The sequence below is a fragment of the Oryza glaberrima genome, chromosome 9, assembly GCF_000147395.1.
Source record: "Oryza glaberrima chromosome 9, OglaRS2, whole genome shotgun sequence".
Taxonomy (NCBI): Eukaryota; Viridiplantae; Streptophyta; class Magnoliopsida; order Poales; family Poaceae; genus Oryza; species Oryza glaberrima.
Window position 1 is genome coordinate 21700725 of NC_068334.1, and position 24499 is coordinate 21725223.

The 24499-nt window shown below is 41.7% G+C and overlaps 3 protein-coding genes across 4 annotated transcripts; 1 reads left to right on the forward strand and 2 right to left on the reverse strand.

Annotated features, from left to right (window-relative positions):
• Positions 1-639: 639 nt before the first annotated feature.
• LOC127784592 (chitin elicitor receptor kinase 1-like) lies at positions 640-2896 on the reverse strand. The gene has a single exon (XM_052311925.1). The coding sequence runs from the start codon at positions 2615-2617 to the stop codon at positions 1550-1552; it is 1068 nt and encodes a 355-aa protein (XP_052167885.1). The 5' UTR covers positions 2618-2896; the 3' UTR covers positions 640-1549.
• A 784-nt stretch (positions 2897-3680) lies between these two features.
• Positions 3681-7417, forward strand: LOC127784590 (P-loop NTPase domain-containing protein LPA1 homolog). Its single transcript, XM_052311924.1, has 7 exons — positions 3681-3985; positions 4066-4325; positions 4431-4512; positions 4736-5131; positions 5313-6053; positions 6180-6311; positions 6739-7417. The coding sequence occupies exons 1-7, from the start codon at positions 3836-3838 to the stop codon at positions 7123-7125; spliced, it is 2148 nt and encodes a 715-aa protein (XP_052167884.1). The 5' UTR covers positions 3681-3835; the 3' UTR covers positions 7126-7417.
• Positions 7418-18610: 11193 nt separating this feature from the next.
• LOC127785276 (ABC transporter F family member 1-like) lies at positions 18611-23181 on the reverse strand. Of its 2 annotated transcripts, none has more exons than XM_052312714.1 (6): positions 22920-23181; positions 22752-22825; positions 22451-22661; positions 21384-21618; positions 19204-20493; positions 18611-19106 (listed from the first exon to the last, which is right to left on the reverse strand). In XM_052312714.1, the coding sequence occupies exons 1-5, from the start codon at positions 23097-23099 to the stop codon at positions 19436-19438; spliced, it is 1758 nt and encodes a 585-aa protein (XP_052168674.1). In that variant the 5' UTR covers positions 23100-23181; the 3' UTR covers positions 18611-19106; positions 19204-19435. The 2 variants fall into 2 exon arrangements, with proteins under 2 accessions (XP_052168674.1, XP_052168673.1); XM_052312713.1 differs by having other exon boundaries at positions 18611-19109.
• Positions 23182-24499: the final 1318 nt, after the last annotated feature.

Below are 24499 nucleotides of genomic sequence, written 5' to 3' on the forward strand. Positions count from 1 at the left end.
ATTATAATAAGCTACTTCAATAAGTTATCTGTTTCTTTCAGCTTACTCTCAATAATCTAGATTATAATAATCCTAAGTTAAAAGAAATAGGGCCTTACAGCTTGTATTAAGCTTATAGTAAGTTTATAGCTTATTATTATCCTTCTCTAAGGCTACCTAGCTACCTGAAACTGTTGTATGCTGTCTCCATCGCCCCATCGGTTACTATCTACTCCACTATATACGGTAATATCATGCCTGAGAGGAGATTTAATTGAAAGAAATATTAATTAGCTAGAGAAATATTAATTGGAGGGAATCAACGAATTGAATCGACACAACGCAATCGACTCGACTGCTCGAGTACGCAGATGGTGGAGGAACAAACCCAGATGCTTCCTTTAATTCCACTCCCAGCTGGTCAAATAAGCGATCCGTTCATCATATCGACCGTTGCCTGGCCTCTAAAATATCAATGTACTACTCCACTAGTAATTACAATTAATTCTCAAACGTACGTAGCTAGGTTGTTTCTCATTTTGGTATATATGTTCTACTCCTTACTTTTTCATCCTTTTATGCCTTTTTCACGATAAATTAACATTACTGTATGTATCACTCTTACAAGCAAGCAAACAAAAAAAAATAAACAAATGGTATAACCACATTAATTATTTAATTAGTTGTTTGTTTAATTCATGTGCACGAAAACACAATATCGATATAATGTATAAATAAATAATCAGAGGGAGCATGTAGCTTCTTCAATTCCTTCCTCACGTTGACCTGATAACAGTGTACGTAGACACATCGATCATATTTTAAATTATAATTAAGTATAACGATAGATGCATTCTATAGCTGCGACTTTTGAATTGACCGAACTACTACCACAGACAGAGTAATAGTAGCTACGAGCTGGGTGCATAAGGTGCAAAAAGGTCAAAATAGATCGATGCTCCTGATCCAGCGGAGCTACTAGTCATAATTCCATGCTCACTTGTTGTTTTGCATGACAAATTAACAAACAAACTTGCATGACCAGGTTGGATGTATGATTGATTGTTGTAGCGGCCGGGCTAAAACAAGGAACAGAGGGCTTAAGTCAAACTTAAGAAATGGTCACTGTCAGATATGATATGGAACCAACCATTGCAAGAGGAGCTAGGTATACATGTAGCTGGTCAAATGCATATTTGTACAGAAGAAGTAGCTAGTGACTTTTGTTGTGTTTTATTCCGTGCTGGTCAGACTGAAGAGAAGAAAAAAAAATTTTGGGCGCAGAGAAGACAAGCTTAGTATTAGCACCGCGCACGTAATAATGAATTGAATGCAGAGTTTGGTCAAAGAAAAGGTAAGTTCCTCCATCCACGTACGAATTGATGTTTGTTTGCTAGTCCTTGGTTTTTCTTGTCAGGCAGTAAATAGTGGATGAATTTGACAGGAATCATGAATGAATTAGAGGAAAGAAGAAGAGTAGTTTGGCGGGCGGAATTAGCACCGAAACGAAAGAAGGCCCAAATATTGAGTTGGGCCTTGGAAACATGAGAAGAGAAGAAGCAGCTGGGCCTCAGCGCGGGGCGAGCGAGACAGACGAGAGGTGGGCCTGCGGGCGCTGAAGCGAGTGGTCCCAAGCCCGTGAGTCGAGGTAGGCCTTGGATATCTTTCCGGCGACCCACGTCATCTCCGGCGGTGGCGAGGCGGAGGCGCACCGCAGCCCCACATCCAGCAGCCTCTCCGCCACCGCCTGCGGGAACGAGTCGCCCAGCCTCCTGTCCACCCAGCTCCTCACCCGCCCGTTGGCCCGCGCCGCCGCCGCCGTCTCAACCACCGCCTCCCGGACCCGGTACGTGGTCGCCTGCTCTCCGGACAGCAGCTCCAGCAGCAGCAGCCCGAAGGCGCGCACGTCTGCCTCCCGCGACGGCTCCTCCTCATCTTCCAATTCCGCCAACTGCGCCGCGCCCATGTGCGTGAGCCGCGCGCGGAGGCCGGGGTCGGAGACGAGCACGGTGGAGGAGGAGACGCGGCCGTGCACGGCGGCGGCATGGTGGTGGATGTAGTCGAGGCCTTGGGCGACGTCGGCGGCTACCTGGACGCGGGAGAGCCAGGTGCGGAGGGCGGTGAAGCTGGGGTTGCGAGGGCTGCGGAGGCAGGCGCTCAGCGTGGCGGCTCCCGGGGGTAACTCGTAGGCGATGTACAGGTGGGCTCCCGCGACGCAGCCGCCCAGCAGGGGGGCGAGGCTGGTATGGTGGTACCTGGCGGTGGCGGCGAGTAGCTTGCCGGTCACGGTGTCGCGTGGAGGTGGTGCGCGGCGGAGCTGGAAGAGGGCGGCGTGGCGGCCGCGCAGGGTGCAGGGCCAGTAGGTGGAGGCCGGGGCGCGCTTGGCGAGGAAGTTGTTGGTGGCGCCGGCGACCTCCTGGAACGGGTAGAGCACGGGCGGATCCGGGAGGGAGGCGCGGGCGGCGGCAAGGGAGCTTGAACTGGAAGACGCGGCGCTGGCTGTGCTACCGGAGATCGACGAAGAGGCCGGGCCCGGCCGCCTGGAAGAGGAGGAGGAGGAAGAGGTGGTGGCCGAGGAGCGGCGGGATCGGGAAGCAACGGAGGAGACGGGCACTGCGTCGGATCTGGACTTGCACATCTCAATTCTTCTTCTTCTTCTCCAATCCAATCTAATCCAATCCTCCCCAACTCCCAATTCGATCTCCGCTCCCCTGTCCTGCTGCTGCTGTTTTTTTTTTATAGCACCTACTACTCCACTCCACTACTTCCTACACTTGTGCCACAGTACAGTTAATTGGATTTTATGCCTTATATATTTTATGATTTTAAAATATATCATTTCTAGTGTCATTATAATTTTATAAATATTCAAATAAGACCTCTAGATACCTCTACTTTATTTTCTATTATTCTAAGACTAAATTGCTTTTCCTTTTTCCTTTATCCCCTTCTTTTTTCTTATTATCTCTGGATGAACATTTGGCTAGGAGATGAAACTAACGGGGTTTTCTGGCAAAACACGTGCCAATCATGATCTAGCTACATCTAGACAAGGGGAGGGCGGTGCATTAGAGACGATAGGGGTGTAGGTCGTGTGCTAACAAGCAGTGGGGGTATAAATCTATTGGATCTCGGGGGAGGGGGTAATGTATAGCTTGACGTAATTGATGCCATTTGCTTACGACACCATTGGCATTTGGTTGTCATTGACGCTGCTACAGTGCTACTGCAGATGCATTAGATGTTATGGCCAACAACACGACGACGGTGTCAAAAGCAGCCAACAGGACGTGCTGATGCTACAGATTGAGTCTGTTGTCATCCAGTAGACCCAACGCTTCTGGCTTAGCGCTCAAGTCCGTCCTCGCCGTGTCGAAGGACTCGAACCGCCCTGACACTCTTGATCATGACTCCAATGCGTCACAAAAGCCTTCACTCTGATGAGTTTGAATTCGGTCCGATAGATATCCATGTACAACAATAATAGTATGCTGGCAGTGCTACTTGGTACTTTAGGTTTAGACTTTACTATTAATAATTAAAATTGTAATAATTCTAAGTTAAAACAAATAGGGCCTTATCTGGCTAGCAATATAGTAGTACTATTTTGATTTGATTATAGCTCCTTTTTATTTATTTGTTTTTTCTTTCTTTTACATAGCCCCGGTAGAAAGTGTGTTGGGTGAGGTTGGGCTAGGTGCGGTGCAGACGGTGTCGGGGGGTGCAGGGCAGGCGCAAAAGGAATTACGGAATTGCCCCAACCCCAACCCCAACCGAGGAGGAGACGGAGGGGAGGACAAGAAGAAGAAGGACGGTGCAGAGGAAAGGAAAGGATTGGAATTCCAGGGGCGACGACATGGCCGCCGTGCAGGGGCAGGGGCAGGGGCAGGGGAAGCTCCTGTACATTGTGGTGGTCGACGACGATGGCGCCACCTTCCGCTACACGCGCTCCCTCCTCCACAGCACTCTGCAGCTGATGGGATGCAAGCCGCGCCATGCCTTCGAGGTGAGATAGGTTTCCCCTCCCCTCTCTTCCCATCAATCCATTCCATTTATCTTGTCGATTGAGATCCCCCTCCGCCGCAGATCAGCGGCAGGGTGTTCGACGAGATCCGAGGTCACATGGGCGGTGACATGGCCATGGGCGGCGGCGGTGGCGTGCAGCGCTACGAGCTGGCCGCCGACGCGGAAGCCGCCAGCCCCAGGCAGTTCCAGTTCGAGCTCTACAAGCGCCGCACCACCCTTCTCATCCCTCGCCCGCTCTTCCTCCGCCTCGTCTGCCACGCCCTCGCCCTCTACAAGTATGTCGCCCCCGACCAGCGCTCTGATCTCCACCGAGCCTGCAGGTCTCCCTCTCTCTCTTCTTCTATTCCTAACATTTCTTCTCTTCAGATCCCCCATGCTTCTTCTCTACTGGAGTAATACATATTCTTCTTCTTTTCTTTGGTTAGGATCCGGGAAAGGAAGGAATCAGTCACCATTCTTCTCTGCGGAACCAGCGGCTGCGGCAAGTCTACTCTTTCCACCTTGCTGGTTGGTCTCCTTCTCTCTCCCTGGGATGTTTACTTTCTTCATGCCACGGCATCCTCTCATTCGCACCAGGATAACAATCATCCTTCTAATAAATGTGTTGTTCCATGTTTTACCTATATAAGACAGACAAACAGAACAACAACTACACCCATGCCTTGCTGCTCTTGAGCAGCACAGCACAGTGTATATATGCTTTCTAAGCTGGACCTTATTCTTTCAACAGGGGAGCAGATTAGGAATCACTACTGTAGTCTCCACCGATTCCATTCGCCACATGATGCGGAGCTTTGTTGAAGAGAAACAAAATCCCCTTCTCTGGGCATCTACCTATCATGCAGGCGAATGCCTCGACCCAGTAGCGGTCGCTGATGCTAAAGCTAGGCGCAAAGCCAAAAAACGCTCAGGCATCTCAACGACCTCAACCATCAATTTTGATAAAACCAGGCCTCTCAATGACAAACCTGACGGCAAACCAATTGGGAAGAAGCAGATGGCCATAGAAGGCTACAAAGCACAAAGTGAGATGGTCATTGATAGTTTGGATCGGTTGATTACTGCCTGGGAGGATCGCAAGGAATCAGTTGTTGTTGAGGGTGTTCACCTAAGCCTTAATTTTGTGGTACGTGCTTCCTAAACTGTTACCATTATTTAGTTTCCCAAATTTATATTTTACTCTATTTATTATGCCAATAGAAATAGATACACTATACTCACTGCAAAGTGCAATGATAGGCTTCTTCATGCATTCATCTATCCTAATTTAACCTTGTTGGTTTTATCGAATCATTTTGATATTTCAGATGGGGCTAATGAGGAAACATCCTTCTATAATACCTTTTATGATCTACATATCCGATGAGGGCAAGCACACCGAGAGGTTTGCCGTACGTGCAAAGTACATGACACTTGACCCAACAAAAAATAAGTACGTCAAATACATCAGCAACATTAGAACTATCCAAGAGTACCTCTGCAGCCGAGCCGACAAATACCTAGTTCCCAAGGTGAACAACACTAATGTTGATCGGAGTGTGGCTTCTATCCATGCCACTGTCTTTAGCTGCCTCCGTAGGAGAGCTGCTGGTGATCAGTTATATGACCCTGCTACAAACACAGTGGCAGTTGTAAACGAGGAATACAAAAACCAATGTGTGGCCAACTCCATGAGTTCCAAGGGGATGTTCAAATTGATTCAAAGGTTAGGATCCTCAAGAAAGCTCATGGCCATTGTCAATGTGGATGGATCTGTTTCAAAGGCTTGGCCAGTTGAGTCCAGCAGCGGGGATGGAAAAGGTGGTTCGGAAAATGGCAGTAAGAAATATGTAGGCGATCCAATATACGGGCCTCTAAATATTGGAAGGGCAGAGTCAGTCAATCTCCAGTTTGGCGCTTTCGGAATAAGTGCCTGGCCTACTGATGCAGGCTGTACAAGTCAAGCTGGAAGTGTCAACGAGTCATGGGACAATGCTAATGAAGGCACTGGAAGCCATGTTCCTTCTTCTTCTGGTTCTCCTAAGAAGTTGGATGGACATTGTAAAGAGGTACACATTTTTATTCCTTACATTGTCATGTGACTGTTAGTGGAGAGAGAATTACTAAAACAGGAAGTACTGCCGACCTGCAATCTTATTTTTCTGCTTTATCATGTGCTTTTTTGGGGGGATTAGATTAAAGAATCAGTAGCGGCATCTGGAAGTGATGATGACGAAGAAGAAGAAGAAGAAGCGGCTGATGTTCCACCTAATTCAGGGAGTGAGGAGGACCTAAGTGAAGAAGACATAAGGGCGATCCATGAGGAGGTGAGACAATGTGGTCTGTTACATTAATCTTCATCTATGTTGGTACAGCTTACTGTTTCGTTGTGGTGACTAATATTTCTTAAATTAAAAAAACTAGAGATAAATTGCATTCAACTTATGTTGGTGATGATTGTTTTGCTTACCTATGATAAGTTCTGAATGCTTAGATATCAACAGGAAAGATCCATAACATGTGAAATATAAAGGCAGTTTGAGCCCATCATACATTAGGGTTTTGAACAAAAAGTGTAATATGGTGTATTAAGGTATAAAAAATAAAACCACACTAATTTGAGGATCTGAAGATGATGTTCTGAAACCTAGGTAAGAGGTGGTTATCTTCTGTTGGCTATGTTACGCTTTTATCATGATTAACAAACTGTTCGAATCCACTGTGAACATCTTTTTCTGGTAACTTGCATGATAGATGGAAGGTTCCGTCGATGAAGATTGCAATAGGTCTGATGAGGAATATGATGACCTGGCCATGCGTGATTGCATGGAGAATGGTTTTTTGACCGACGATGGTGTTGTTCACACCGTATTTGATGGCAACGGACAGAAGCACAGCACATTGAGAAAGCGTCAAGTTAATTTGCGTACCCTATCAAAGATCGACTTAGACTCTCCTGACACTGCACGCTCTTCTTCTGCTCTTCCTATTAGCGCAAGCAGCAAGCGAAATGGCACAAGGAGGTGGAAGCGGTCCTTGAGTGAATCATTTCGTTCACGGCCACGGAGTGCTCCATCTTTAGTGGAATTGACGCCAAAGCACAAGGGCTCAGCCGTTCCAGAGGTGGCTCCCGACAAGTAGAACTCTGCATATAACCAGGGTATATCTGCCTAACTAGTGTTTTGCAGGAGGCCTAGACTTAACAGATGAATAACCGATTTTTTTTTCTTTCTTTCTGGTCTTTAACCCTCATGCCTTTTTTTTTCCTGGACTTGGAGAGGATGCAGATAAAAATTCACACAGCGTGATTCTTTTGGGAGTTATGTTTTCTGTTTGCATATGCCTAAGCTGTAAATGATGAAAATACAGTATATGTACTGTCTGAACCCTCCGAGATGTAGAGAAGTTTGAGGCAATGTGTTGCTCTTATCAATGCTGCACATCACCAATTTACCTTGACAGGCATGCAATTCTATGATCTCTGTTGTGTATTAGATCCACATCAGATTGTAGTGTACTAGATTAGCAATGCTGCTAAACCGACATTCAGTTTTTTCTAGGCCCTGCTTTATCACTCTTTCGTGCTCTAGCCCTGAACTGTAGTGTACTTTTTTTTTAAAAAAAAGATAATGGAAACTTTATTGATGTTAGTCAATTCCATCAAGGTGATCCAATTGCCCTAGGAATACTTCTGTTCTCTGCGTAGTGAAGATGTACACATAAAACATACACTCGTACTAAAAGAAAGAGATCATAGGGAATGTTAAGGACCATCAATCCTGAGATTAGATTGTTACGTACTTACCACTTCTCGAGTAGTATGTTTTTGGGTAAAACACTTCTCTCGAGTCTTGATCACCTTGTCTTATTTTTTTTTAACGACTCGCACCGTCTCATGCGAAGTTCTATTAATAGAGCAGAAAAAAATTACAATATTACAACCATAAAGGGTCGTAACCAGGAAAAGGAAAAAAAACCACCACCCGCACACCGACAGCGTCAACATACAACCCGGAAGAAGGCTAGCACCGGACCGACCGCCTTGTCTTTATCGTTGACAAGTCACATCCACCAGGTCCTACAAACCAGGCTTTTGAAAAATAACTCATGTATGGCTTCAGTGAGTAAAAATAACTCATGTATGGCTTCAATGAGTAAGCAAGAAAATAATCAGCAAAGAAGAAAAGATAGTTTTTTTTAATTCAAAACCACAGGATAAGTGGTTTCATGCCATTAGGCACTCTACCCCAGCAAGCCCCAAAACATGTGTACCACCCTACGTGGTGGAGGTATTTCTGACGCAGTACGTGAGATGGACCAAACTGAACGTGCAAAATGGCATTAATAGAAAAGATGTCCAAAGGGCCCCTTAAAATTATAGAAATAAAAAAATAGAGGAATAAGAAAAACAGAGAAATGCAATTGTAAAACAGAAGATTGTGAAATACAGAAAAAAACATAGGAATGACCGTTTGATTGGACCACAGGAAAAACATAGGAATCAGATGAGAGAGATAGACTCATGAAATTTTTGAAGGGGTTAGACCTATTGCTAGCTTTCCTCCAAAATATACATAGGATTACCCATTCCATAGGAATTTTGAAGGATTGGATATTATTCAATCCTTTGTTTCAAAGACCTTTACAGGATTTTTTTTCCATAGGATCAAAATCTTAGAAAATTCCTATATTTTTCCTACGAATCAAAGGCCCTAAGTGTTTCATCTACCCTTGAACTGTAGTGTACTATTAGATGATTAACAAAACCAAATGATAAATAATACAAAACCAAATGGTAAATAATAATAAGGCAATCTGATATGCGGTCCTACCGGATTTACTAAACCGTGTTGGATGGGGTTACCGTCACCCCACAGTTTATTGGTTATCATAGTAATTGTGCAGTTACCATGAAAACCGTATGATTGAGGTATACCGTGGTTTCAGAAACTAGAAATATTATCATATGTGATAACTACAATAACCCACAGTTTTATAAATCTTGGGTCTACTCACTGGGTAGAAAAGAATTAGGGACATTTAATTAGGGATAATTATTTGCCACTGGCTGTCTATGATATGTGTGCCCTTATGTGTCTATGACATGTGGGTCCAGTGGTAAATAATTTAACACCACTCGTAAGAGTGGCAAATAGTTAATTATTCCAAAGAATTAAGGGGGTGTTTGGACTCAAAAACATAAGTTCCTCCCTTAGGGACTTATGGTTTTGAGTTTAGCTCCTCTCTCCTAAACACCCCCCTAAACTCTTTTTTCTTACAACACCAAAAGGGGAAGAAACAAGGAAGGAACATCTTTCTGGTCGTTTTGAAGATTTCCATATATGCTCTGCAGAGCAGGCATGAAACCAAAGCCAAATCCCCCCTACTTGAGCAGAGCAGCCGGAGCAAGACAGACCCAAAAGGATCTACGATGCGGAATTTTTGGGGCAGCGCAACATAGAAAAGTCAATAATTCCAGCTAATGAAAATCAAGCGAGAGCATGTTCCTGTGGCACAGATTTTCGAGTCTAAATTCTTAAATCGCGTCAAATATGTTATAGCTGTTGATGCTTTTTCGTGGCCAACACACGATCACCTAACAATTTACGGTGTAATCAACGGAGTCGCCAAAATCGATAATCGATAGATCAAAATCGGCTAGTGAAACCGATTTCGAGATTAATTTACTTTCGCGGAATCAAGCGACTAATTTACAAGCAAATTAGCAAAGAGGATAAATATCGTACTTACGTGACGACGAACGACTAGTTTTCGAGCAAACTAGCAAAGGATAACCTCCTCGCTTTCGTGGAGAAGCACGACCGTTTTTCAACACAAAACGGCAAAGATTAACCAAATCCTAGGATTGCTAGAATTCAGCCATAAAAGCAAAATAGAAAATAACGAAAAAGTAAAGAACGAGAAAAATAATAGATCGATAGATTGTTCGGGCTTCCTTTCTGCCGACGCAGGGACTGACTTTATAAGCACCACAGGCCGCATCAACGATCTCCTTTTTCTGCTATCGTTTCTTCCTTCCTTCCTATCCGGATTCCGGACTGGTATACTGCATGCAATCAATCAATGATCTTCTATAATCCACGACACCTTGTGGTCTCCTATAGCCTATTCCTCCACAAAGGATCCGGATGCCTCCCTGCATGTAAGCTGCACACTGACCCTATGTGGACTACTACTTGCAACACACCTCTGATTACATGTCACCAAACCAGGTTAATTGCTGCAGCCACACCCAACAATTTGCACACACGATCTCTTAGTGCATCACAAATTCCTGCACCTTCAAACTGAGTATATTTTCCAAGTAAATCATTTGACAGTTTTATCATTTTATTCTAAAACAATCCGGCCTGCACAAATGCACTAACTATAAGCTAAATTATGGTGCAAACACATGCCCCCCTGTTTTCGGTATAATTAGAACTTTTGTTTTACCGAAAACACTAGAAAAATTAACCACTCATGATTGACTATACTCTAAATGTGATGTTAGTCCTAAGCCAATCCACAGTCGTCCTCCCAAAACGATACTTAAATAAGTATCGATCTTGGGACCACCCATAGTCGTCCTCTCAAAACGATACTCATAAGTATTCGTCCTGAGACCACCATAGTCATCCTCTCAAAACGATACTCAAACAAGTAGCCGTCCTAAGACCACCCATAATCGTCCTCTCAAAATGATACTCAAATAAATATTCGTTCTGAGACAATCAAACTTCCTGCTATACACTAGGATAAAATATTTTCCAGTATTTTCCACTAAGAATTTTAAGCAACCTTCACCCCTCATAAAGTAAACAAACTTATTATTCCCAAAACCAATAGAAAAAATCGTTTGCCATACTAACTTACCTATTTGAAACGATTTTTCACTTATTTTTTTATAAGCCTTGACTACTCTAGTTTAATCAAGACCTACACCCTGTAAAAGCACCCAATCTATAGACCGGCGATATAATTCATCAAATTATATTTCACAACCAATCACCGAACTTTTCCATCTTACCTAGTCTTTACAAGTAATTACCAGAGAAACTCATAATTCATTTGATTCAAATTTTACTACTAATTCGGTCATCCCTAATGTCCACTAAACCGAATTAACCTAACCTCCAACTCGATCTGGTCATGATACTACACTATCAGTAGCTATTAACCACCAGTTACTAGCTCGGCCAGAACGACAAGACAAGTCCCTGTCTCCATTGCATTCAGCTGGCCGAACCATCATACTCCAATGACGCATGTACACTACTACTAGAACGTAGCACCAAGACCACACGCATGCACTGTGTACCCCTATCAGAACTACCAGGAGCCAGCACTACTGCATGTATTCACCACGGTGCTACTACTAGATAAATCGGCTTCCACTGAATTGCTATGCAAACTAACACTACTATTTAAGCCGATTTATTCAATATAATCACACCTCTACTAATCAGATAACAAGAAAACTGTTGCGTCAAGTAATTTGCTTTGCTATTTTCCTCCCGGAATATATGACGAACAGTAAAGGTATATGACAAATTAATAAAATCTAAACATCGGTCCAAATAACTATTTAGCAGTCCATAAAAATACTAAACTTCCCATTAATCAATTGAACTACTAAAAGTGAAACATCAAAAGCATATGCATCCCTCGCACTAATATTTACCAAGCTTTGCAAACCGAATAATAGAGCATCTACTCAGTCTAAAGTGTAAGGATACTCTAAACGAACTGATAGGGACCGATGTGTCATAAGCAATATTACTTAGTGAAATTAAAACAGTACCAGCTCCTTGCCAACTCACACAAACTATATATGACCGAAATAATTTCTAAAGAGTTATAAAAAATCACGGTTATTTCTAGCACCTAAATATTTCGGTCTCTAAAAGTGATAACAACACCTACAACTAATAGTCAATATGCAAGACTATACGGTAACATCCCTCCATAATATAAAGACACATATGATATCCAAGGATAAGAATAAAACCATAAGGGATAAGCATACATACCAGAGAATTGATTCCATGATATAGTTATCGGTGGCATAAGTGAAGAATATGAATAATGTGGTGGCGAAAGAACCTGACGATTGGATGCAAACCATTGATTTGGTGCATGCCTCCGAACTCCCTTCTCCTCTTTTGCCTCCACTTCTCTTTTAACATCTTTTTCATTATGCACCTGAACACTTCCTTTAGGAACCCATGCCATACCTCTATCCCTCAGCTTTTCTGCACTTAGTTTGTGTAACTGCTTCTTCTGCCAATTTGATAAGCTACATGAGTGTCTCGGTTGGCTACCATTGCCCACGAAGCTCTTCGGCGGATTCTGATTTGTTACTAACTCTGCCGAAGAAGACTCTCGCTTCATACTTACATTGTGTAAATTTTCTAGTTGTTGTACACGTGCATGCCCCCCAAGTTCAATAACCTTTGTCTGAAACTGAAGCCTTTTGTACACTCACACGTGCACCAGCAGCTAAGCCCTTTTCTTGACCTCTAGACTTCAGCACCCAGATTTGCTTCCTTGTTGAACTACCTCCCGACTGTGCCGAAGACTTCTTCCTGCTAGACCACCTAGACTGGTTTCTTTTATCAAAACGGTCATCCTTGGCATGTGACTTTCTTGGAGTTGCAAATTGCAACCGGCCTTCATTAATAGCCGATTGTATTCTCTGACAAAAAATATTACAATCACTAGTACAATGATCGAACGAATTGTGCCACTCACAATAAATTTGTTCTTTTAAATCTGGAAACGATGGCATGGCATAGTGATCAAATAATCTAATATAATCATTTTTCAACAAAGCATCAAAAATATGATCACACATAGTCCAATCAAAAGTATACTTCTTTTCCTTTAACTGACACTTTTGTGGAGACGGTTTTAAAGCTAAGCAAACAAATGATTCAGATTTGCTATCTACCCATTCAGCTACACAGTTGCTTATATTTCCCTTATCCAATGATTTAGAAGTATCCACAATTTTAGCATCAGCCTCATTAACATTTTCCAATTTTAATTTTGTGCCTCTAGCTCTAGATTGATCACAAGCAAACCATGTAGACATAAACTTTGGCAATGATGATATGGAAAATTTAAACACTTTACTATTGCCAATAAGAAAATTAACCTCCCCAATCAATCCCTTGGAGTTATTCATGATGATATTACTAATGTAGGTATTATTTTCAGATAAATGATCAAATTGGGAAATAACTACATTACCTGTAGACTTTACCTGATTTGATATGTTGGAGAAGCATTCCGATTTTTTCACCCGGGTAATGCCTAGGTTCGTTCTTTGATGGCTCTCCAATATGTTCACCTTGTCATCACGATTTCGTGCTCCATCGTCAAGATGCTCATCATCGTCCTTAGCACGAAATTTAGTTGGCAAAACAAAAGGACCTATGTTTCCACATAAATCAAGCATAGCTAACTCCTTTTCATTAGCCGATAATTCTAAATTTATCGGCTTTCGTTGTTGATTAAAAATTGGTTTCGAACCCTTGCTTAAGATATATGCATTAAATTTCTCCTCCACATCTCTACAAATTTCTTCAATAAGGTTATCTATCTTGGAACCGAAATCCTCCACAAATTGCCCCCCAGCCGAACTTGCTAATTTGGTATCATTTGTTCTATGCGTTTCTTCGGCTTTATGCGTTGTGGACTGCACAAATGACCCATTTTGTTGAAAATTATTAACACTTGGTTTCGGCAATGGAATATGCTCGATGCCGAAACTCTGTGGCTGTGCAGGGGACAAACTATATGTTGTGGAATTATGTGGAGGTAAATGCTTGCTTGCTGAATTTTCACTAATTCGGCCATAATCATTAACATCACATGAAGCCGAATTATAACTTCTAGACACTATATAAGGTGAACCATAAGCATGAGAAGTAATCTCTGATTGAGCAGCATTTGGCATGGCATGTAATGAATTAATAGAATTAACTGGATAATTAATATTGTCATGGCCATACATGTCTTTCATCGGCAAAATTTGTTGTGTAGGAATAGGTTGTGAAATAATCGCCGATGAATTGAAACGTGCGTGTACATATTGTATATTGCTAGCATTACTAAAATTTAAAGTATGTGAAGTACTTTGCATAAGCAGTGACATATTATTTTCGTAAGTCAAAGATCTCGAATAATTATTTGAATAATCGCTACCAAATGCAATATGTCCATTAAAAATAGGTCTAGCAATATTTATATGAGAATTCACTGTACTAGCAAAATAATTTGAAGGAACAGGCAAAGTATTTGCAGATTGTACCTCGTAATTGATGTAGTGAGGTAGCGGTGTAGCACTCCTGTATGCCTCCATGTATTTTCCAGTAAGTCTTTATTTATTTATTTTTTGTGCAATTGATCTGTACATCAACCAAATTTTATCAAAATAAAAAGCAGACAAGCACTGACCTGATGGCTTCTTTCTTCCCTTCTGTTAATGCAAGTGTGCTGCTGTTGTGCTTCTAGATTAGCGTACACTTTATCTCAAGCGGTGACTGGGCGGCTAGCAGAATTCCAGATCGGCGTGGCTCCAGCACGGCAACGATCAATCGCGTCAGATTGATCAGATAACCGTCAGCGCGCGCATGAGAAGAATAGCAGATAGATTATGGCCGAAAGATTCTACGACAAAAACCAAATAGATCAAAATATTCGGCCGAACTACAGCCGAATAGATCGATGGTACAGGATTGATTTCGGTCAAATTAATATGACCGAAATTCTCGTCCCTAGTGGAGTCGCCAAAATATGTTGATGTTTTTTCGTGGCCAACACACGATCACCTAACGATTTGCGGTGTAATCAACGGAGTCGCCAAAATCGATAGATTAAAAATCGGCTAGTGAAACCGATTTCGAGATTAATTCACTTTCGCGGAATCAAGCGACTAATTTACTAGCAAATTAACAAAGAGGATAAATATCGTACTTACGTGACGACGAACGACTAGTTTCCGAGCAAACTAGCAAAGAATAACATCCTCGCTTTCGTGGAGAAGCACGACCGTTTTTCAACGTAAAACGGCAAAAATTAAACAAATCCTAGTATTGCTAGAATTCAGTCATGAAAGCAAAATAGAAAATAACGGAAAAGTAAAGAACAAGAAAAATAATAGATTGATAGATTGTTCGGGCTTCCTTTCTGCCGACGCAGGGACTGACTATATAAGCACCACAGGCTGCATCAACGATCTCCTTTTTCTGCTATTGTTCCTTCCTTCCTTCCTATCCGGATTCTGGACTGGTATACTACATGCAATCAATCAATGATCTTCTATAATCCACGACACCTTGTGGCCTCGTGTAGCCTATTCCTCCACAAAGGATCCGGATGCCTCCCTGCATGTAAGCTGCACACTGACTATGTGGACTACTACTTGCGACACACCTCTGATTACATGTCACCAAACCAGGTTAATTGCTGCAGCCACACCCAACAGTTTGCACACACGATCTCTTAGTGCATCACAAATTCCTGCACCTGCAAACTGAGTATATTTTCCAAGTAAATCATTTGACAGTTTTATCATTTTATTCTAAAACAATCTGGCCTGCACAAATGCACTAACTATAAGCTAAATTATGGTGCAAACAATAGCTACTCCCTCTGTCCCATAAAAATTATATTTCTAGCTAATTTAGGACAAAACAGTAGGATTGGAAAATGACCACAATGACCTTAACCCATTGCATGCACACATTCCATATATACAAATGATTAAAAGGAAGTTTGAGAGAATTAACCCATATAATTAGCATACTTAAATTACAAGCTGAGAGAACTTAAGGAAACTTATCTAGATGAATCAATTTGTTGGGCCCCACATGGCTAGAAATATAATTTTTGTGGGACAAAGCCTTAGAGCTAGAAATGCAATTTTTTAGGACGGAGGTAGTACGAGCTAGTGCTCGCCGACATATTTTTGTACCACCTTCGCTAAATTTTAATCTTAGATACGAATATTAAAAGTAAGTAAAATTAATTGGAAAAAAATATTATAATTTATTGAGTAGGAAATATAGGCGGAGAAACTATATTTTGAGATATGCATCATGTATACCTATAGATAAGTGATGATAAAATGAGTAAACAATAAACTTGAGATGTGCTAGCCTGGCTAGCATAATGATAAAGGTATACGGTTTTCCATATGGTGTTTGGGTATTAATAAAAAACTTTTTCATATGATGTTTGGGCACTAACAAAAAAACCTAATTACATAATCCGTTAGTAAACCGCGAGACGAATTTATTAGGTATAATTAATCCATCATTAGCAAATGTTTATTGTAGCACCACATTATCAAATCATAGAGCAATTAGGCTTAAAAGATTCATCTAGCAAATTAGTCGCAATATGTGTAATTAGTTACTTTTTAGCCTATATTTAATACTTTATACAGGTGTTCAAACGTTCGATGTGACAAGATATAAGAGTATGTTTAGATTGTAGCTAAAATAAACCTTACCAAATTTTGGCATGATTTTTTATGTATTTATCAAATTTGACAACAACTAAACGTGATATTTTTTTTGACAACTTTAAAAAAAATGATATGGTTGAAAATGGCACCGAAGTGAACAGGCTCTAAAGTTTTGAGATGAGATCGTATTAATCTATTTTTCAAGTTTTTTTAAGCTTATACTAATTAATTTCACTATAATCCGTGCTTGGTTTTCCGTGTCGGGTGCCTCCCGAACACAGCCAAGTCATCGATCTGCAAAACGGACAATGGAAAAGTAAAGCCATTGATCTGCAGGAAAAGGCTGTTGCATTTTGGCTAGGTTGTGCGGGGACGTCATCAGGTGGCCAAGCAGCAGCTTTTCCTTTTACGGTTTTACCAACTTGCCCATATTTGTAACTCCGGCCAATTAACACAAAGTACACTCTACTTTAGTGGTTAATTGGCTAGTTATACTAGTCGTAGTAGTTAATAATATAAGTAGTACTCCCTCCGTTCCAAAAAGAACCTAACTCTAGATTTAAATCTGGACATAGTGTATATCTAAATTCAAACCCAGAATTTGATTTCTTTTTTTGACGGAGGGTGTATATTACTATATATTATATCACTTTCATCTTCGTGCACTTGCTGGCGCTGCCAACTGTGCCACGTAGACTACCATTAAGCTCCTTTAATTAACTCGATCTACTTCTGACAGACAGATGTACTCCTATATAGTATGACAGTGCTCTCTCGTCTACCTGCAATGCAAATTGGAGTAAACTCCTAGCTAGAAGAGGCTAGAGAAGAGCAAATCTCTCCCTTCTCCCTTGTGTCCAATGCATCTCTTGAATTTACTGTACTCTGGAGTAGAAGATACGAACAATGCTCAGTAGTACAGTAAATCCATGGGTGGAACGGTAGAGTCGGTGTTTGCGGGCGTGGCATCATCAAGATTCACATCCATGCATATATCACAAGACGCACATATACATCCGATTTGGCTGAGAATCTTGATGATGCTGCATCCGCAGACAAGCGCCTTTTTTTCTTTTCAAAGGTAAGCCCCTCTGCTATTCAAAGACCATACATTAGTTGTTCATCATCTTCATCCTTGTTACTCCCTCCGTTTCACAATATAAGACATTCTAGCATTTTCCACATTCATATTGATACTAATGAATCTAGACATCTTACATTGTGAAACGGAGAGAGTATTATATATGGCCGTCCCCAAATACATAATTTCTGTGAGGTCAGAGATGCATTTCGTTTCCATCTGGTTAAATTTATATCAGTTCTGTCTGTCTGTCTGATACTTTTTTTCCCTTTCCCTTTGTTTTAGCTTCAAATTCCATGCTGGCGTAATCTTATTATGGTTCTCAACATCCCATCATGAAAAATCTACACTTTTCATGAAAGAAACAAGTGTATGCTCCTACTTTTGCATGTTAATATCCACCACTTCATTTTCTTGTTTATTATGGATTCAATCTAGTGATTTGTTTTTCTCCAGTAGTAGTAAAAATCCAGGCTATTTAGTAGGTTAATTTGGTTCTTTTCTCGTGGGATATCTACAGCACATTTGAAGGAATCGGTCCAATCCCCACAAAATTTAGGAATCTCGCATCTAAATGAGACCTTAAAATACCGCCCTTTCACTTTCTTTGTTATAATAAAAATAGGCTATATAGAATAGAGGTTCGATCTAGATGTTCTGTTTAATTCACCGATTTAATTTTCCTCATTTGGGCTAAACCTTGTCATCCAAGCTTTCAATTAATAATGGACCATCATTACTAAGAACAAATCATATATAGGTATCGATCCAAGTATATATAATAGGGAACTATTCTAAACTCTCGAGGGAATGTCCCTCATTGTTTGCGTGTCACCCAAATAGTTATGGAAAAAATTGAAAAAAAAATGACAATATGTATTAATGTGTGATGTATTACTTCACAAACATGCAACTTAAAATCCAACTCTTACATATCGAAAAAAACAAATTAACATGCAATTTAAAATCCAACTCCTACATATCGAAAAAAAACAAATTAAACTACTACAGGTCTACAACTAGCTAACATATATTCACAGTCAAATTTATTTTTTCGTTGCGACATGTAGAAGTTAAATTTTAAGTTGAATGCTTATAATAAGATATATCACATGTTAATACATCTTCTCAATTTAACATACAAGCAACGATGAGACGTCCCCTCGAGAGTTTAAAATCCAATCTCATATATAATATCGTGGGGGTGGTACAGTTTCATGTAGATATCTTTTCATGGAGTGCTACTGCTAGCTAGGGGAACTTGGTCACTGATAATAATAACTACAGCAGGTGATCATGCAAGTGCAAACCAAGATAATACTCCCTCCGTTTCATATTATAAGACTTTCTATCATTGCCCACATTCATATAGATGCTAATGAATCTAGACATATATATGAATGTGGGCAATACTAGATAGTCTTATAATATGAAACGGAGGAAGTATATCTTATGCATGTGCACCGCCAACAAACCAGCTAATTACACTATACATACATGCTATGCTGGCTGGATCTTGCTGTTTCCTCATTCTCCAGAGACCCCAAGAAGAGGACGGTACATCTGCTGCAAATGGAAGAGCAGCAAGAGCGTCAAGTATATATAATTACTACCAAGCTTGCAACAAGACGAATATAGATAATAAACACAGTAGTGGTACCATATGGGCTATAGCATCAGATGTAGTTGATGGAGATCAGGTACAAACATCCGTGACAAACATCCAACTTAACTAAGAGAGAGAGATCAAGAGATGATGATGCAGTCGTCGTCCCCGTTAGGCTGGGCAGTATAGTTTAGTAACAGCCGAAGAAATACTAGTAACTAGCAGAGTGATGGTATCTCCTCTCCGGGCCAGGCAGCAAGATCAAAACTACTCAACTCAACTCAACTCAATCGTCCACTCCGGCCTTGCTCCTCAGGTGCTCCTTGAACTCCATGATGTCACCTTCCCACCTGGTCACCGCCTGCTTTTCGCACACCCATATCTCCTGCGCCACTTGGTTGATCAGCCTGAAGTCATGGCTCACCAGCACAAGCCCTCCATCCCATTCATTCAGCGCCTCTGCAAGAGAGTCGATTGTTTCAATGTCCAGATGGTTCGTTGGCTCATCCAGCAGCAGCATGTGTGGCTCCCTCCACGCCAACCATGCAAATATCACTCTGCTCCTCTGCCCGTCCGACAGGTTCCTCATTGGCATTACCTGTGCCTTCCCTGACAACCCAAACTTGCCGATGGCTGCCCTCATCCTCTCCTCCTCGTTCCCTGGGTATTCCTTCATCATGTACTGCAGAGCTGACATGTCCAGGTCCAGCTTCTCTGCAAGGTGCTGGTGGAATTGTGCGATCCTGAGATGGTTGTGTCGCCTCACCATGCCGTCCAGCGGTATGAGATCACCTGTCATGAGTTTAAGGAGCGTACTCTTCCCAGCCCCATTAGGACCAACCAGCGCCACCCTTGAGTCAAGGTCAACACCAAAATCTAGGTTCTTGTAGATCAGGTTGTCTGGTGTGTACCCAAATGTGACCTCCACAAACTGCAGCACTGGAGGTGGTAGCGTGCCAACATCAGTGAAGCGGAACGTCAATACCTTATCCCTTACAACCTTCTCCGTGAGCCCACCACGCTCCATCTTAGCAAGAGTTTTCTCTTTACTTTGAGCCTGTCGGGCCAGCTTGGCAGATCCGTGACCAAACCGTGCAATGTACTCCTTCATCGAGGCAATCTGGTCCTGCTCCCATCTGTATTGTTTCATTTGATTTTCTTCAAGCTCGGCTCGTGTTTGGACATACTGGTCATAGTTGCCAGTGTATAGCTTGAGCTTCCTGTTTTGCATGTGGATGATATTTGTACATACTCCATTTAGGAAGTCCTGGGAGTGTGATATGACGACAAGTATACGGTCAAATTTCTTCAAGGTTTCCTCCAGCCAGACACAGGCCTCAAGATCTGCAAACAGTGGCAATGGATTGCTAATATTAATCAAGAAAAAAGCACATTTCAGGGCCAGAAAACTTCATAGGAACCATGCATCAGAGATCTTTTGATCTATCCTGAACAGAGCATCCATATCTCTGATAAATCTGAAATAATATAAGTCACATGGTAGCCTAGTGCTAAACATTATTCAGAAACAATGTGGCAGCAAACAATTCACAGAAACCATAGTTATACTGAATATATATATGGTTAAGCCAACAACATTGTTAAGCCAGACAGGACAGATGAATATATGGTTCACATAATGAAAACCAGCAATATTTTTTTTTAAAATGAGTTTAACACATTTCTGGGAAGTTCGATGCAAAATAAATCCAGGAATGCAAACCCAAATTTGTCGGATGTATATAGTAGTATGGACCAGTCACAATCTAGGTGCATGGTAATGGAAAGCAGACAACACAAGATTTCATGTAGTTGCTTCTAGCTTGTAGCATAACACAAAGCCATAATGGTAATGGTAATGCTTTCCCTGTTTACATGCAACTAGAAGTTAACACACAGCATATATTCACTCAATAAATCAATAATATACATGAGGCACTTCAGACTTTTTTTCATATGCACCAGTACATGAAACAAATAAAGTAGAAATATCAAATATGTAGCCTACATGCCAAACAAATGAATGCTGATTTGCATGTTGTTTCATCACGCAGCACATTAACTAGCGCTGATGCCTAAGACCATAATGTAAAAAATATTTATATCATCTGATGGAAAAAAGAAGTATAGTTCAAACAGGTGCAATTTGATCCCACCCACTCTAAGTGAATTGGTTGTCGATGCATTGCAAACGATTAAACTGGCTTTGGAAGATGGTAACTCAAGAGACTCACCTAGATGATTGGTGGGCTCATCAAGCAAAAGGATAGTTGGATTCATGAAGAGCGCCCTAGCCAAAGCGATCCTCATGCGCCAACCGCCAGAGAAATCACGGGTTTTCTTTGCCTGCATGTGCTTGTTAAAACCCAAGCCAAACAAAATCTCTGCAGCACGCTTTTCAGCGGTGGATGCGTCGATGGCTTCTAAGCGTTCATAAACGCGGTCCAGGGCTTCGCCGCCACCGTCATCCTTAGTAATTCAATCAGCAGGGGCATACGTCAGGAAGGGAAATCCTCAGAAATGGGGACACGGTGAAAAAAAAACTATATATAGGTATAATAAAACTAGTAGTCCAGCAGAAGAAGAGTAAGGTGGTGTTTGGATGCAGGGTGACATTTTAGTCCCCATCACATCGGAGGTTGGGACACTAATTAGAAGTATTAAACTTAACTAATGACAAAACCCATTCCATAACCCTAGACTAATTCGTGAGACGAATCTATTGAGCCTAATTAAACATGTGCTAATTATGGCTTAATTAGGCTTAAAAAAATTCGTCTCACAAATTAGCCCTCGTTTATGCAATTAGTTTTATTATTAGTCTATTTTTAATACTCCTAATTAGTGCATATGACAGGGACTAACATTAGTCCCCTCTCATCCAAACACCACCTAAGGCCCTGTTTCTTTCAGCTTTGGATTATTATAATCTAGATTATTGGGAGTAAGCTGAAAGAAACGGACAACTTATTGAAGTAGCTTATTATAATCTGGAGCCCAGCTTATTATAATCTAATAAGCTCATTTAGGTGAGCTTTTTCCAGATTATTGGGTGAAAAATTACCCACCATGCCATCCCACTCCCTCTTTAGACTTGCAAACCCAATAATCTAGGCTCTAATAATCTAGGAAAGAAACAACTAACCGTTTATTCTACTATAGATTATAACAATCTAGCTTATAGTAATCGGACTCAATAATCTAGATTATAATAATCTTAAGCTGAAAGAAACAGGGCCTAAGACAGACATTATTGGTGGGAATGGGATGGTAAGAAGGAAGGGAAGTAAAATAAACATACTTGAGCGGCCAAGATTTCAGCCTCCTTCTCGAGCTGGAGTCTCTGTTCGTCACAGCTGATGACAGCTTGTAGCGCAGACATGTCGGAAGCCTCGATCTCATGGGTGAGATGATAGATGTCCATGTGTGGAGGGATAGGAAGCTCCCGGCATCCTATAGCTTTGAGGAGACAGGACTTTCCACAGCCGTTTAAGCCAAGCAAACCATATCGCCTAAGAGACGAGATGAATGGTCTCTATAGTACTAGTACTTACTTACAGATGATGGATTGATTGATTGATGAAAAAAATAATAAAGATTACCTGCCGTAGTTGAGCTCCAGGTCGGTGTCAAGAAGCAGGTCATGGCCGTGGAATGTGAGGGAGAGGGACTCGATCTGCGAGACAAAGATGGATTAATTAGTTACTTAGGGGGAGATAAATAGATAGGGGCGGGGGGTGGGGATGGAAGAAATAGAAAAATAGTGGTACGTGGATGTCGCGGGAGAGGGGATGGGAGGTGAGGACGGCGGTGCAGGTGCGCTCGGAGAGAGTAATGGCGGCCTTGGCGGCGGCGGTTGAGGAGGAAGATGAGGCGGCCTTGTCACCCCTCTTGGCAGCGGCGGCGGCCTTCTTCTGCGCCGCCTTCTTCTTGCTGGCGTCGGACACCATAGCTGATGCTGGTGCACAGAGAGAAATCGAGAGATCGATCGAGAAGAAACACAAGAATGAGAGAGAGAGAAAGGGCTTTTCTTCCAACAACAAGATACTAGATGCCGTGCTTCAATGGGCTTCCTTCCTCTAAAACGTGGCCCCAAGGCGGTGGAGAGAGACACCCTTTCCCTGCCACGTGTTGGACTTTCTGGGCCAGGCCAGCACTGGGCTTTTGCCTATCCACGTTACCACCCCTTGAAAGCACTATATAACTTAACTTTATTAAAAAAAATTGATCCGACATGGTTTGGCTAATGGATAGGGAAATAATTTTCCACCCACCAAAACACATCTTTAAAGTTTAAACCCTAACTATTCGTTGTTCTCCTCTTCCAGTTAATCTTAACCTTTCATTTATTTCCTAATCACAATCACACCCCCTATTTCCTATTATCTAAACACACCCTATGTGAAAAGTAAAACCCCCAAACGTCAATTGATTGAGAGCAACTAAGTCCAAATCATCTAAACCAATTTTTGATTGAGAGCAACTAAGTCCAAATCATCTAAACCAATTTAATAGCTAATTCATAAAATAGTTATCTATAAACATATACCACATATTAATATCTGGTCTCACGTGTCATATACACATTGCGCTTTGGAGTCTGTGTTGCAGCTGACTATAAATATGTAGCCTACTGCTCTTCTCTTACCTCCTTTATCTCCTCAATATATGTTTATAGCTAGCTTATAGTATGCTATTGTATATGTTTTGATCCACTAAAACGAGTAAGTACCATCTATATGAGGGGATAGCTCGATCGAATTGGTAAAAACAACAGAACACAATGTTCTTGAACTTTCTATCACCTTATTCAATGTGGTAGAGGTAGAGCGCAATAAAAAGAAAAAAAAAAGAAATAACACTGCAAAGTACAAACACTACATTGGCATCGTCCATTGACCTTGCCTCGGTTTCGCCAGCAATTCACCAATCACCACCCGTCCCTGCTGCGCCTCCCTGCTTCCGTCTCCTGCCTCTTAGTTGCTGGCGTCTGGTACACGCGATAGTGACGCCTACCATTTGGGTGGGGGGTGGGGTTGGTAAAAGACGACATTGGGAAGATGGAGGACACAACCGTCGTAGTAGTTCCTAGCTTCAAGTCCCCCCTTTTAGGCATAAGTCAGTCTAACTGATTGTTTTGTGTAACAAAAACTCTTTTCCTGCTAATATATTGACGTGCAATCTTTTTGCGTGTTCGAAAAAAAAAGGAAGATGGAGGACACCATCGACCGTAGAATTCCACGGACTTCTGGATCTGAGCGTCACTGTTGCTTGATCTTTCTTGGTCGTCAGCAAGCAAAGGCCACCCCTCATGAGTCATCCCCTTCTCATTGTGCGAGATTGTAGGATC

Coding starts and splice junctions, on each gene's coding strand:
- LOC127784590 (XM_052311924.1), top strand. CDS start 3,836: ATGGCCGCCGTGCAGGGGCAGGGGCAGGGGCAGGGGAAGCTCCTGTAC. Junction 6,054..6,179: donor TGGATGGACATTGTAAAGAG/GTACACATTTTT, acceptor TGGGGGGATTAG/ATTAAAGAATCAGTAGCGGC. Junction 6,312..6,738: donor TAAGGGCGATCCATGAGGAG/GTGAGACAATGT, acceptor CTTGCATGATAG/ATGGAAGGTTCCGTCGATGA.
- LOC127785276 (XM_052312714.1), bottom strand. CDS start 23,099: ATGGTGTCCGACGCCAGCAAGAAGAAGGCGGCGCAGAAGAAGGCCGCC. Junction 22,826..22,919: donor CCCTCTCCCGCGACATCCAC/GTACCACTATTT, acceptor TTTGTCTCGCAG/ATCGAGTCCCTCTCCCTCAC. Junction 21,619..22,450: donor CTGAAATCTTGGCCGCTCAA/GTATGTTTATTT, acceptor TGAATTACTAAG/GATGACGGTGGCGGCGAAGC.
- LOC127784592 (XM_052311925.1), bottom strand. CDS start 2,617: ATGTGCAAGTCCAGATCCGACGCAGTGCCCGTCTCCTCCGTTGCTTCC.